Consider the following 12,183-nt stretch of genomic DNA (forward strand, 5'->3'; position numbering starts at 1 on the left):
GGTCGGAAGCAGAGGATGCTCTCCCCTACCTTCTCCTTCCTCCTTGAAGGACTTGGGCTGGGAGACGGTGAAGCACTGCATCACCTCGTAGCGCTGACGAGCCTCCTGGTTCTCCGTGCCCGGCTCATCGGGCGGCCGGATCAACATCCTGCAGCTGAAGGTATGGCTGTTGCGCCTGGTCGCTTCTTGAGGCCAAGGAACTCCATTTACTGGGGGATGGAGAACGGAGGAGAAGAGGAGTTGTTAGGAGCTGCGCTGTGCCCACATTCCCCCCCCCCGACTTCCCGAGAGCCCCTTGGATAAGGGGACAGAAGGAAAAGCGCCAGCATGGGAGAAGAAAGCAGCCTGCTGCTCAGCTCAGGGGCGAGCTGAGAGCAGAGCTGGGGGCAGAGCCCTCCCTGCCAGCCCTCGGGGCTCCTTCAGACCTGCTAAAGACCCTGTGCCCAGACCGACGCTCCCAGCCGGGCCCTGAGAGCATCTACAACCCCAAATGAGATCAGCATGTCATCGTGCTGACATTTATGGATTGTTCCCTACATCGCTGGTAGGAGCTATCATCTCCACCTTACGGGCAGGGAAACTGAGGCACGGGGGCTCTCAGTCACTTCCAGAGCTTGGGAGGGCTCCTGCCTCTTGCTGTTGTACTTGAAATCCCCTTGAAGCAACACTCACAGGACTCTTCCAGCAAGTCCAGCTAAGCATCTCCATAGAAATGAATTTTTTCTTTCCTTCCTCCTCATTTCTGGGGTAAGTCAGCAGCAAGATCTTCCGGTACCACAGCAGTGAAAACCTTCCCCTTTGATTTTTTTCTACAACCTGGCTTTTCCCAAAAACCTCTGGGCACCAGCTGGTTGATTTTGCTAGCCCTCTACAATATCTCCATGGAAATCCGTATTCAACCCAAATGATTTTGCCACCAGCAGATTATGAAGCTTTCATGCAACCCGATCTACAGGAAGAGCTGAGGGGCTTGTAAGATCCAAGGAAAGGCAAAATGCCCAGCCTTACACTGGATAACCACAGGGAAAAGAAGATGCCTGAACCTCTATGGGCTCAAACTGATAAGTGCCCACAGACTTAGATGGTTTAAGACATCACTGTATTTACCCAGGAGGAAGACAAGTGTGAATTTAAAAAAAAACCCTATTTTTAAGTCAAGGTACTTGAAAAAGGTTCATCTTCCTTTTGCGTTTCTTCAAAGGTGTGAGTGGATGAGGAATCAGTGATGTCTCACCCACGTTAGCCACCCAGAGGATGCTCACCTCCAGTCAACAAATAAAACCTTCTGCTTTGGTTGCTTCCAACACCCTGCAAGTGCCTTCATCACGTGGTGCTTCCTCTCATCCTCACAACTGTTCATTTTCCCAGTGTGGGAGCCCATCGCGAGCTCACCACTTGCACCGTGACCTCCTCTCACACTCAAGATGCAGCATATCCCCATGCTAGGTACTTGGCAAAATACTGATGGGCTCTGAAGCCAGCTGGGGACAATCCCCCCTCCAGCTGGGAGGACATCCTAAATGAACTGGGATAAGCCAACAGACGCAGTCTCCCAAATCAACACCTTGAAATCCTCCTCCTCATTTCCCTAAAGCTCCTACGTGTGCCCCTCGCTACGGTGAGATGAGTTGGTTCTTCCCACCCATGAGCCAAAGTCGAAGGCAAAAGTTTTCTTAATAGACAAAGGGAAGATGACTTGAATATTGTCATCCGCCAGCTGTTTATTCAAAAATCTAATATTGATATCTCACTGGTAGGATGTATTTCACTAGGCAAAGGTTTATGGATTATTACCTGGCTTGGGTATATCTCTGAATTTCACAGTACACAATATAAAAAATAATAATATATATAAATAATATATATAAATATATATATACAAGGGCCAGCTTCACTGAAGACACAACAGCATTTTTGACAGCACTCTCCGAGCACCAGCTGATATAAATCCCCACCTCAAGGGTTTTCTTACCTAGAGACTTTGGCAACAGGTTCTTGACAAACTCGGCGTGATCTCCCACATGCAGGATGCTGTAGACACTGGTGTTCATGAGCTCCTCCTGGTTATAACCCAGGTAGCTGGTCACATTCTCAGAGACGAAGACGATCCTCCCTTCGCGGTTCACAACGAAGAAGAAGCCATCCAATGCCTGTAAGGGGAATAAACCTGGGCAGCGTGTGGGCAATGGGTCCTGGAGCAAGTCAAGATGCTCCATGACCATGGGCAACCTTCCTCTGCCTCTTGCACCTCAGCTTCATCCCCACTCTATATTATAGCAGTGATAAAATAACTGCATTTGTTTAAACACATAGAATAGCAGAATGGTTTGGGTTGGAAGGGATCTTTAAAGATCATCTAGTCCAATCCCCTGCCATGGGCAGGGACATCTTCCACTAGATCAGGTTGCTCAGAGCCCCGTCCAACCTGACCTTGAATGGTTCCAAGGATGGGGCATCGACCACCTCTCTGGGCAACCTGGGCCAGTGCCTCACCACCCTCAGCATAAAAAATGTCTTCCTTATATCCAGTCTGAATCTGCCCTCTTTTAGTTTAAAACCATTACCCCTTGTCCTATCACTACACGCCCTTGTTAAAAATCCCTCTCCAGCTTTCCCGTAGGTCCCCTTTCGGTACTGGAAGGCTGCTGTAAGGTGTCCCCAGAGCCTTCTCTTCTCCAGGCTGAACAACCCCAACTCTCCCAGCCTGTCCTCATAGCAGAGGTGTTCCAGCCCTCTGACCATTTCTGTGACCTCCTCTGGACCCGCTCCAACAGGTCCATGTCTCTCCTGTGCTGAGGACCCCAGAGCTGGACGCAGGACTCCAGGTGGGGTCTCACCCGATCGGAGCAGAGGGGCAGAATCCCCTCCCTCGACCTGCTGGCCACACTGCTTTTGATGCGGCCCAGGAGACGGTTGGCTTTCTGGGCTGCGAGCGCACATTGCTGGGTCACGTCCAGCTTTTCACCCACCAGTCCCCCCAGGTCCTTCTCTGCAGGGCTGCTCCCGATCCCTTCAGCCCCCAGCCTGTGTTAATACCGGGGGTTGCCCTGACCCATGTGCAGGACCTTGCACTTGGCCTTGTTTGAACCTCATGAGGTTCACACAGACCCACATATTGAGCTTGTCCAGGTCCCTCTGGATGGCATCCCATCCCTCAGGCGTGTCAACCGCCCCACTCAGCTTGGTGTCATCTGCAAATTTGCTGAGGGGGCACTCGATCCCACTGTCTACATCATTGATGAAGATATTAAACAGTGCTGGTCCTAGTACAGACCCCTGAGGGACACCACTCGTTACTGATCTCCACCCGGCATTTGAGCCGTTGACCACTGCTCTCTGGATGCGACAACCCGGCCAATTCCTTATCCACCGAACAGTCCATACATCAAATCCTTATCTCTGGTCTGCAACCTCCTCTGCTAAGGACTTCCCTGTCACTAAGGACGATGCCAGTGGAGGAGAAACAGTCCTCTTCCAAGGGCCACAGCTGAAGTCAGAAAGGTTCTAATTTGGCAATCTGCTGAAATTAAGCATATGCCCAATTTGCTTAATTACAGCCCAAGAATGACAGAGCCTTTGCATCATGCAGAGTAACAGGTTTTTTCATGCACTTAGGATGCAAGTGGCAAATTCAGCACTGCAATCAAATGGAGGAGGACAAGTGTGACCCAGACCCAATCATACAACACGGGGAGATCTGCTTATTTTAACAAGGACACCATCAAGGTTTTTAATTCACTGCCATGGTACTGGGGAGGCAATGCTTTCTGGTGCTACAAAATAAGCTCAGAGCTGCAGAGCCCAATGCTTGTGTGAGGAGCCCTTGAGAAGGCTGATGGCTGATTTACACTCTTCCAAACATGCATCACCTAAAATGTTTCATCCAGGCAGGATTTGGTTTTCCTGGAGTCTAACTCCTACTTATCCTGCTCATCAAGAGCAAGGTCTGGTGGACTGTGATCCTGCAACTAGATCTGGCCATATCTTGGAGTGGGAGATGGTGCAGGGACAGGAGAAACTTCTGATGCCCGAAAACTGGTACCCGCAGCATCGCCCTCTCCTCGCCATCCTCCCACTTGCCCATGCCAGCAGAAGGTTCCTCTGATGGAGAGTGTCCAGGCTTTATTTAATGCAGTTTCTAAAAATCAGGTTTTGCTGTAAAGCAACATTAAGTGCAAGAAACAGGAAGCATTTAAAAAAGGAAAAAAAAAGAAGAAAGAAATCTTTTGTCAAAATGGTTCTGGCAGATCGGCTGCAATTTTCCTTATTCCCAGCTGTTGCCAAGACAACCAGCCTTTGCACTTCGGGCACCCAAAAAAAAAAGACCCAGGCTGGATAATAAACCCTACCTGGACCCTTCTCTCCAGGTGATGCTGGTTTTGGGGGGCCAGAGGAGCAGGGAAGGGGCAGGGGAGCTCTGAGGTGGCAGTCAGTGGGGACCCAGCTTGCACACCTCCCCTGAAGCCCCCATTCCTCCAGCAGCAACAGTGGGCATTTATCCATGGTTTAAATATTAAATTACCTTATCAGCACAATTGCTTATGGAAGTCAAGCCCAAACAACAGGTCAAGAGGCAGAAAACCTTCCTAAAAATGAATGAGATGCTTTTTAATAGCCCTTTTTATCTTTGCCTTTCTGGGTTTGAAAACCCCGCCTGTGCACAGGACACCCAGAAGAAGCTGGAAGTCATTTGCGGAATGTTTTCAGGCATGGGAGGCTGTGGATTGCTTGGGGACCAGCGAAACCACTAATTGCTTCTTAGGGTCAATCTGCATGGAAAATAAACTAAGGGTGGTAAGGGCTTGGCATCCTCAAAGTGCAGCCACGGATACCCTGTAGCATGGGCATGGGTCAGGGTCAGCCTCTCAAGTGTGTGGGCTTCACATGCCGCTGCGGGAGGAGGACAATTAGGAAATTATTTCCTAGCCTGTATAGATAATAACCATAATCTAAACATGGATTTTAAATCAAATAATACAGGGAGGCTGTTTACAAAGCAGCATCGACTGAGCAGTAATGCACCTCTGAGTTCCTTCCCGCAGAAAGGATGCATCAATACCTGACCCAAGCACGGGGGATAATTTTTAGTCATAAGCTAGCTGATTTAATTAAATTATTTTTCTTTATGATGACCTCAGGTTTTCCAGGGCCATTTCTATTACTGATGTGCTGCCATCCCTGCTTTGCCCTGAGGCACTCTGCTCCCCATCACCCAAGGTGCTGGATACCTCCAGGGCTCCTGGCCACAGTGAGCCACATATTCCCATGTGTGGACACGGAAACGAGGGGATCGACCCCTGCTGAACGATGTTCTGGTGAGCCAGCTGGACCCACATTCATCATTTCAGTGATGTAAAGGCAAGCTCCCAAGACCACACTGCGAAATATGTGGATTTACTGCGGATATATGGACGCTGCTCTCTCTCACGGTTTTGTTGGCTCTGCCACTGCTCTCGTAGGATGCCTTCTCCCAATATAAGCCAAATAGTAGGGTTTTGTTGAGTATCTGCTTCTTCTCCTGCATCACTTTGTACTCCCATGCCTGTTTCTAGCACCCAATGCACCCCTCAAAACCCACATGCCTTTCCCAGCCTAATTTCTAAGCCCCTTCTGCATTTTTGCAGGTCTGTTAGTCTGAGCACCTCTGTAGCCAAGCTGCTGACTCCCCATTAACTCCATCCATGTGCTTCCAGCACCCATTTTGCATCCTTTCTGCAAGTCAGACCGTTCCTTTGACGCCAACCCCCTTCCCATCCCTTTTGCATTAACTGCTCCATCTGCAGAGTCACCTCTTGCAGAGTTTTACTAATTTTGACACCTTCACTCCAGGGCTCAGGGGAGACCAGTGTGGTATGAGGAGGGATTAAACAGGTCCTGAAAAGCATGCATCGCAATGCAGGAGAGCTCCCCACAGCCTCCGAGCATCTTTTGGAGATGCAGAAGAGGCAAAAAATGTGATGGGGAGGGAGTCTCACTCACCTGGAATCCTGAAACACAGGCTGGCTTTCTGTCTCAAAAACGACGCCACATTTCACCTCCCAGCTACTGGGCTCTCACCAGATACCACAGAGTAATTCATCGGACTGTGTCGTGTCAGCAATTATGCTCTTATAGTTAATTAAATGAATCAGATGACGATGTTGCTTCCTTTTCATCTTTGAATGTGCAATTTTATCAGGCGGTTTCAATGCAAGAAGGCGGCTGCGGGATAGTGCTGGCCATCCCCACGGAGGAACTCCCCCTGCCCAACCCCAACCACCCTCTGTGAAATCACCAGCTGAACTATTTAGGATTTGAAGTTTATCTCTGGGGCCTGTGATATAATATAATAACCCTCATATAATAACCTTCTCCATACAAGATGGTCCCATCAGGTCCAACTCAGACCTTCCTCCTGAGATATGATTATTTCTGATTTATTGATATCAACCAAAATGCGGCGCACCCTCCTCATCCTCCCTATTTTCCAAAGGACAGAAGGATTCAAATCTGTTGAAAACCATCCATCCACATTACCGAAGTCACCTCCAAGTGAGACCAGGGGCTCAGTTTAATACACACTTAGAAGCAACTCAATATTTTAATGCTGATATTAAGAAGCTATCCAGAATAGCTTCAACTTAACCAAGTCCAAGCTCCACCATGCTTGGTTAAGACTCACTTTCCAAACCATTTGCTGAAGTGAAGGACCAAAATCAGTTTACCTGCAACTTAGCCCAGGGACATGGCTAGGCTTAGAGCATCCCAACTATGTCTCCGTTGCCTTCCTCCTCTGTATTTCACTTTCTTGATGCAGTGCTTTGCTTTGAGCAGTAGCGGGAGCCTGGCAGCATCAGCAACATTTTACCACCTACCTCCAGAAGAAGAGGTCCCAGAGATTCCTTCTCAATCACTCCTTGGCTGCTGGACGAGATGTCGGACTTCTGGACTTCATCATCAGCCGCTTTCTCTGTAGCAAAGGAAAAGGGATGTTTTAGCCAAGAAAACCCATCAATTTACTACTGAATTATTACCAAAAATAAACAAAATATTGACCACTTGTCATACAGGCAATGCAGGATGTGCACCAAAAGACTCCAGCATTTTCATTTCATCCCTCAGTCCCATGAAGATATGATGTCATTTCTAATTATTTATTAATTATTATAAAATAAAAGCACTAATTAGATCGCAATCTACTGCTAGCAGGAAGAAAAAGTCCATCTTAAAGCAAAAGCCTGCAGAAAGAGGCATCCAAGATCAACATTTTGAAAAGGAAATGGTATATCCAGTTTAGCGCAAGCTACAGTATTTCATCTGGAACTTTTCGGACAACGCTTTAAGAAATAACTGCCGGGAGGTATTCATGGAGAATGGGCTGTGCCAGAGGAAACCTGCTGGAGAAGAAAAAGCAGCCTGAACCACTGATGTGCAGGGAGCATCCCAGATGCCGGTCAGCCAGGAGCCAGCAGGGCCAGGGACAGGGGGAGAGCACCCGACGTGGAGCGGGTGATGCTGCTGGAGAAGCCCAGCCCCAGCCCTTCCAGAAACTCTCACGCTGTATTGCTGAATAATCCCTTTGGGAAAAAAACGACCCAAAAAACCCGGAGAGAGGGCCCTGTTATTTGTCTCGCACTCCCCCGAAAGGTGCTAGCCACGTCGCACAGCTACTCCGAGGAATTCAGGATAAATCCAGCAGCAAAAGGCGGGTGGCAAGTGGGATGTGATAAAGCCAGCGCTCACAGGCAAGTGAGCCACGATGCCACTGGCTTTTCAGGGCTGTCTTGTTTTGCTCCTCCAGATCCATGACTCTTTTCCACTGGAAAAGCTGGGAGAGTCCCTTGGCCTCCCCGGCTGTGATCTGGGAAGGATGGGGAGAGCAGCATCCCTGTCTCCTCAGGACGCAGTTGAGAATAAACCCTGATCACTGGGAGTGACTTGGGAGGCTGGCAGTGCAAGCCCCAGCTAGGCACCTCTGGGGCTATAGAAGTATTTGCAAAGAGGAGATTAACTACTGTTTGATCACATGGGTTGGGTGGACTAAGAGCAGAAAGACGCAAGTGGGAGCTAAACCTTGATGGAAAGGATACCTGCTTCGTTGATCAGGCATCACTTCGCAAGGGAAAAAAGCAGGGATGTCTCAGATTGCAGGTGCTTTTTGCTTCAGCTATGTTTTGCTCTGAAATGTGAAAACGCAAGCTCCTGGGGACAGCTGGAGGGGCAGAGTGTTACCCACTGCATGTCAGTGCCCATTGGCACTAGCAAAGGAAATTATCAGCCGTGCAGGATGCGAAACAGTGTAGGAGTCCTGAAGCATCCTCAGTCCAGGCTCACATGGACGGCTTCAATGCAGGTTTTGATTAAAAATGAAAAAGACTTTGTGTGGCTAGCCGAAAAATGACTTGAAACTTGGTCCTCTATTAATGTTACGCTATTTACAAGGTTTTCCCAGGTACCAGAACCACAAATTCAGCCTAGTAGCTGAAAATTAAGCCGTGCTTTTTCTGTATAACTGCTAATTGTTAGTATAAAGAAAGAGGCTGGGGCCGGGATGCTTTGTGGACAACATGCACAGTCCAGAGGGATGCAGCCCCATCCTCGCAGGCTGGGCTTCCTCGCATGGCAGGAGTAACATCCTGGGGTTTGCCAGGAAACCAAAGGGATGCTCAGAAAAATCCCAAGGACCAAACACGTGTGAGGTGCTGGGAGCTGGAGGAAGAAAATTACCCGAACTGGTTTTAAGAGGTATGGCAGCAAGTTGTGAACTTTATTGCACAGCAGGGCAAGGGAAAATGCTCCTCAACCTACAGTGCCTTGTGTAGGACCTGGAAACTCTCATGTGCATCAATAAATACATGTTTATCAATCAAATGTATATGTGTATCAACACACCAGGCTGATGAAAGAGCTCTGCCCAGCCTATGTCAGTCCGCTCCCAGAGGGCAAGAGATGTTTTCTCGGGATAAATATCCGTTAAGCGCAGCAGTATGCATGCTGAAAGTGCAAGCCAAGAGGTTTCTAGGACTGCTGGAGGTTTACTGCTCATCTCTCTTGACACTGGTCTTCGTTTCTGATCATCCCAGCACCAAGGGAGCCAGTCCCCTGACTTGTCTGTAAGCAAAAGCTATATTGCATTTGCTGTTTTGCAGCACATCGGATGGAAGGTTTATTACTCAGCATCAAATCACGTTTACAAAACGTACAGATGTGTCACTTGAAACTATTCATCCCTGTGTCCTCCCAGGACTTTATCTGTCTTAAGCTTACTTTAGGTGTTTCTCGTTCCTGACTTTGTCCTTCATCCCTTGCATCGCCGCGACGAGTGAGCCTGGAAGAGCACTTGCTCAACACTTGCTCTTGCAGAGGTGGTCGCCAGCTTCCCCCACCAATTTACCAGGTAATCTCTGCCTCTGCTTTCCCTCTCACTCAGTGGCTCTTTTCTCTTTAGAAAATAAATCAACCGAAAAAGGTCATGTCTTCACCTCTGCTGGCACAGCCCCGAAAACAACAGGCAACATGCGCCCCATTTCGAGCACACATGCACAGGTTTCGGATGCCCAAGCAACAGTCTGACTCCAACCCTAAAATACCTGACCCCTGCATCCTGCTACGGACCCCCTTGGGCAGCTCATCTCAACCCCACAGGCCTCAGTTTCCCCTATTTCAAGCAGAAACCAGAGTTCATTCCACTTGAACTGCCTCCAAGCAGCGATGCCTGCCTCCCACCCAGCACCGCTGCATGGCTAAATCATGAAGGAGCAGAACCATCCCAAGGAAGACACCCAAATCCCTTCCAGGGATGGAAGACCTTCCCATGCACCCAAACCCGTGGGAGCTGGCAGGTACCACAGCATTAGAAATGGGTTTGTTTTCCTACGCTTAATAAATTGATGCACTTAGAGGCAATGCACTGGCTTTCAGCTCTAATCCTTTAATTGGGCTGCGGGATCCTCCTCCTGCTTTAGTGAAATAGTTTCATCTGCCAGCTCTGAGCCCGTTATTCGGGAGGATTAGCTGGCAGAACGATGCACTGTCGCTGTGTCCCTTGTGCATGAGTCCTTCTTCTTCCCACCTTTGCAGCACTGGATCTGGGAGCAGATGGATCCCTTGCTCACCTTCTCCAGGGTGGCACATCCCAGCGATGCAAAACTCCTTCAAAGCGTCAGCGCATCCCAGCTAAGTACTTCAGTTAATGTGCTTAAATGCAGCTCTTTAGCTTTTCCATCCCGAGCATGCGAGGAATACATTACAAGCAAACTGCTGATTTGCACCTTAACCCATTAATTTCAAATTTCTTTTCTTCCAGCATTAATTGCAGTGGTGGCTCTGCTATGCTGGTGACAGGCTGATGCTCTCGGGGAGCATCAGTCATGGGCCAAGCATTCCCTGCGCTTGACACAGCCAGACACAGAGCAAATTCCCGGTTCCCCAAGCTCATAATCTCATTATAAAGCTGGACAGACAGATTCACGTGTAAATAAACCAACGGGAGCAACATGAGCCCTGGCGCTGCTGCTGTTTGAAGCTGTTGGGATCCAGCTGTGGGGGCTTTGGCAGCCTTGGGCATCATAAATCCCCACGGCACAATAAAAGCCCGGCATGCTGACGGCCCCGATTGGAACCTAATTGCTGCAAATGTGATTAAAGCAGGGTTTTTTTCTTGCAGCAGAGAAAGGAGCTATTTTAAATGCATTCCTCAAATTACGCCCCGATTTTCTGACAACCAGGGAGATGTCTGGGTGCCTCTGGAGTCTATAGGAGCTGTAGGGTCCTTGGCACTCCAAAAATATTAGGTCAGTGGACTTGAACTGTGAAGTAAATGTGTTATAAACAGGTCACCCAACACCATCGATACTGCAGTGGGACAGGACGCGATGCCCACTGAGATGCCTGGGAACACCGCGGTCACTTTGGAAACAATCTCGTCCCGTGCCAACCCCGTGCAGCCAAGCTTGGCACGGAGAGAGGTGACATTTCCAGCTCAGCCCCGCTATTTCGCAGCCACACGAGCCTCCTGGCTGGAAGCCGCTGATTCTTTGCAGGACTAGAAGAAGGGATGGGGAAGGCACAAGGCTGGTGAGGGATGGAGGACACTGCTAAAGCACGCTGAGACTGGAAGAGGAATGATACACTCAGATGCCCTGATGCTGGAAGCGATGGCCAGCAGCACAAGGCAATGGGAACAGATTTTGCATCACCGAGAGCTGCTCTTCCCGTCCCCCAGCCCGATGGTACCCGGCCGTGTCCAGGGCTGCCAGCCAGGCTGCTCTCGGTGTGCAGCTCCTCCCGGGCTCGGCACAGTGGAAGGAAGGCACGGAGCAATGCTGGGGGGGTGGAAAGGGGTGGGAGGCGAGCATAGTAAAAAGCTACGCCCCTGGCAAGGCGAGGGCTGACGGCGGGGTGGCAAGCTGCTGAAACGGTGGGGTGCAGCCCAGGCTGGGGGGACGTCGGCAAGTCGAGGTGTGCGGATGGACAGCCCACCCATTCGGAGTGTTTTCCCTCTGATTTTAGAAGACATCAACGTAAAAAGTTCCTTTTTTTTGGTTAATAAAAGCCCAAAGCCAAGAGCACACACAGGAAAGGCAAACGGCTCATCTGGGATGTTATTTCTGCTCCCCCAGAAGACAGTGCAGTATATACCCCCCTTAAAAACTGGCTCAGACACTCTGCCTCTAAACCACATCTCATGGAGCAAAGCTGAAGGATGTGACTTTGGCAAGTGGGTGCCACCCACAGAGCTGTAGGGTACTGGTGCTTTCCCCTTTCTTTGTTTTCCCTCTTTGCATTATTATTTTTTATTTCCCCAACCTCCCTAGTTCGCCTTAGCTGCCTCCATCCCTTTGGCAGGTCTTCTGCTCTTTCTCTACCACCATTTTTGGTGGCATGGGGCACAGCAAAATCATCCCCAGGATGCTGCACTCGCCTCTCTCTGCTTCCAGACCTCTGTACCCAAAACCCTGTACCCACAGAAAATCAGGCATACAAGGTAGGGAGAAAATCAGGTATCCAAGGCAGGGAAAATACAAGGGTTGGAGAGGAGTCGTGACCTCCTCCAGCAGCCACAGCTGAAGACCTTCCCTGGAGCAATGCTGAGGCTGTGTAGGGTAAGAGCCATAGCCACACAATGGGAAAAGTCCCCCCAAAGGCCTTAACTTACCGCTTTTTACCCCAAACATGACAAAGCTCCATGGCCAGGAGAGCACC

The 12,183-nt window shown here is 49.5% G+C and overlaps 1 protein-coding gene across 5 annotated transcripts in view; it reads right to left on the minus strand.

The window, feature by feature from the left end:
• The window catches only part of NCOA1 (nuclear receptor coactivator 1), a 185,887-nt gene that overhangs the window by 31,234 nt on the left and 142,470 nt on the right, over positions 1-12,183 (minus strand). For all 5 annotated transcript variants that reach the window (XM_041128729.1, XM_030038087.2, XM_030038093.2 and 2 more), the window contains 3 exons: positions 6,855-6,949; positions 1,973-2,150; positions 30-209 (listed from right to left, as the gene is read on the minus strand). In XM_041128729.1, the coding sequence (XP_040984663.1) occupies positions 30-209; positions 1,973-2,150; positions 6,855-6,949 (453 nt within the window). The remainder of the gene's footprint in view (positions 1-29; positions 210-1,972; positions 2,151-6,854; positions 6,950-12,183) is intronic.

The sequence above is a fragment of the Aquila chrysaetos genome, chromosome 15, assembly GCF_900496995.4.
Source record: "Aquila chrysaetos chrysaetos chromosome 15, bAquChr1.4, whole genome shotgun sequence".
Taxonomy (NCBI): Eukaryota; Metazoa; Chordata; class Aves; order Accipitriformes; family Accipitridae; genus Aquila; species Aquila chrysaetos.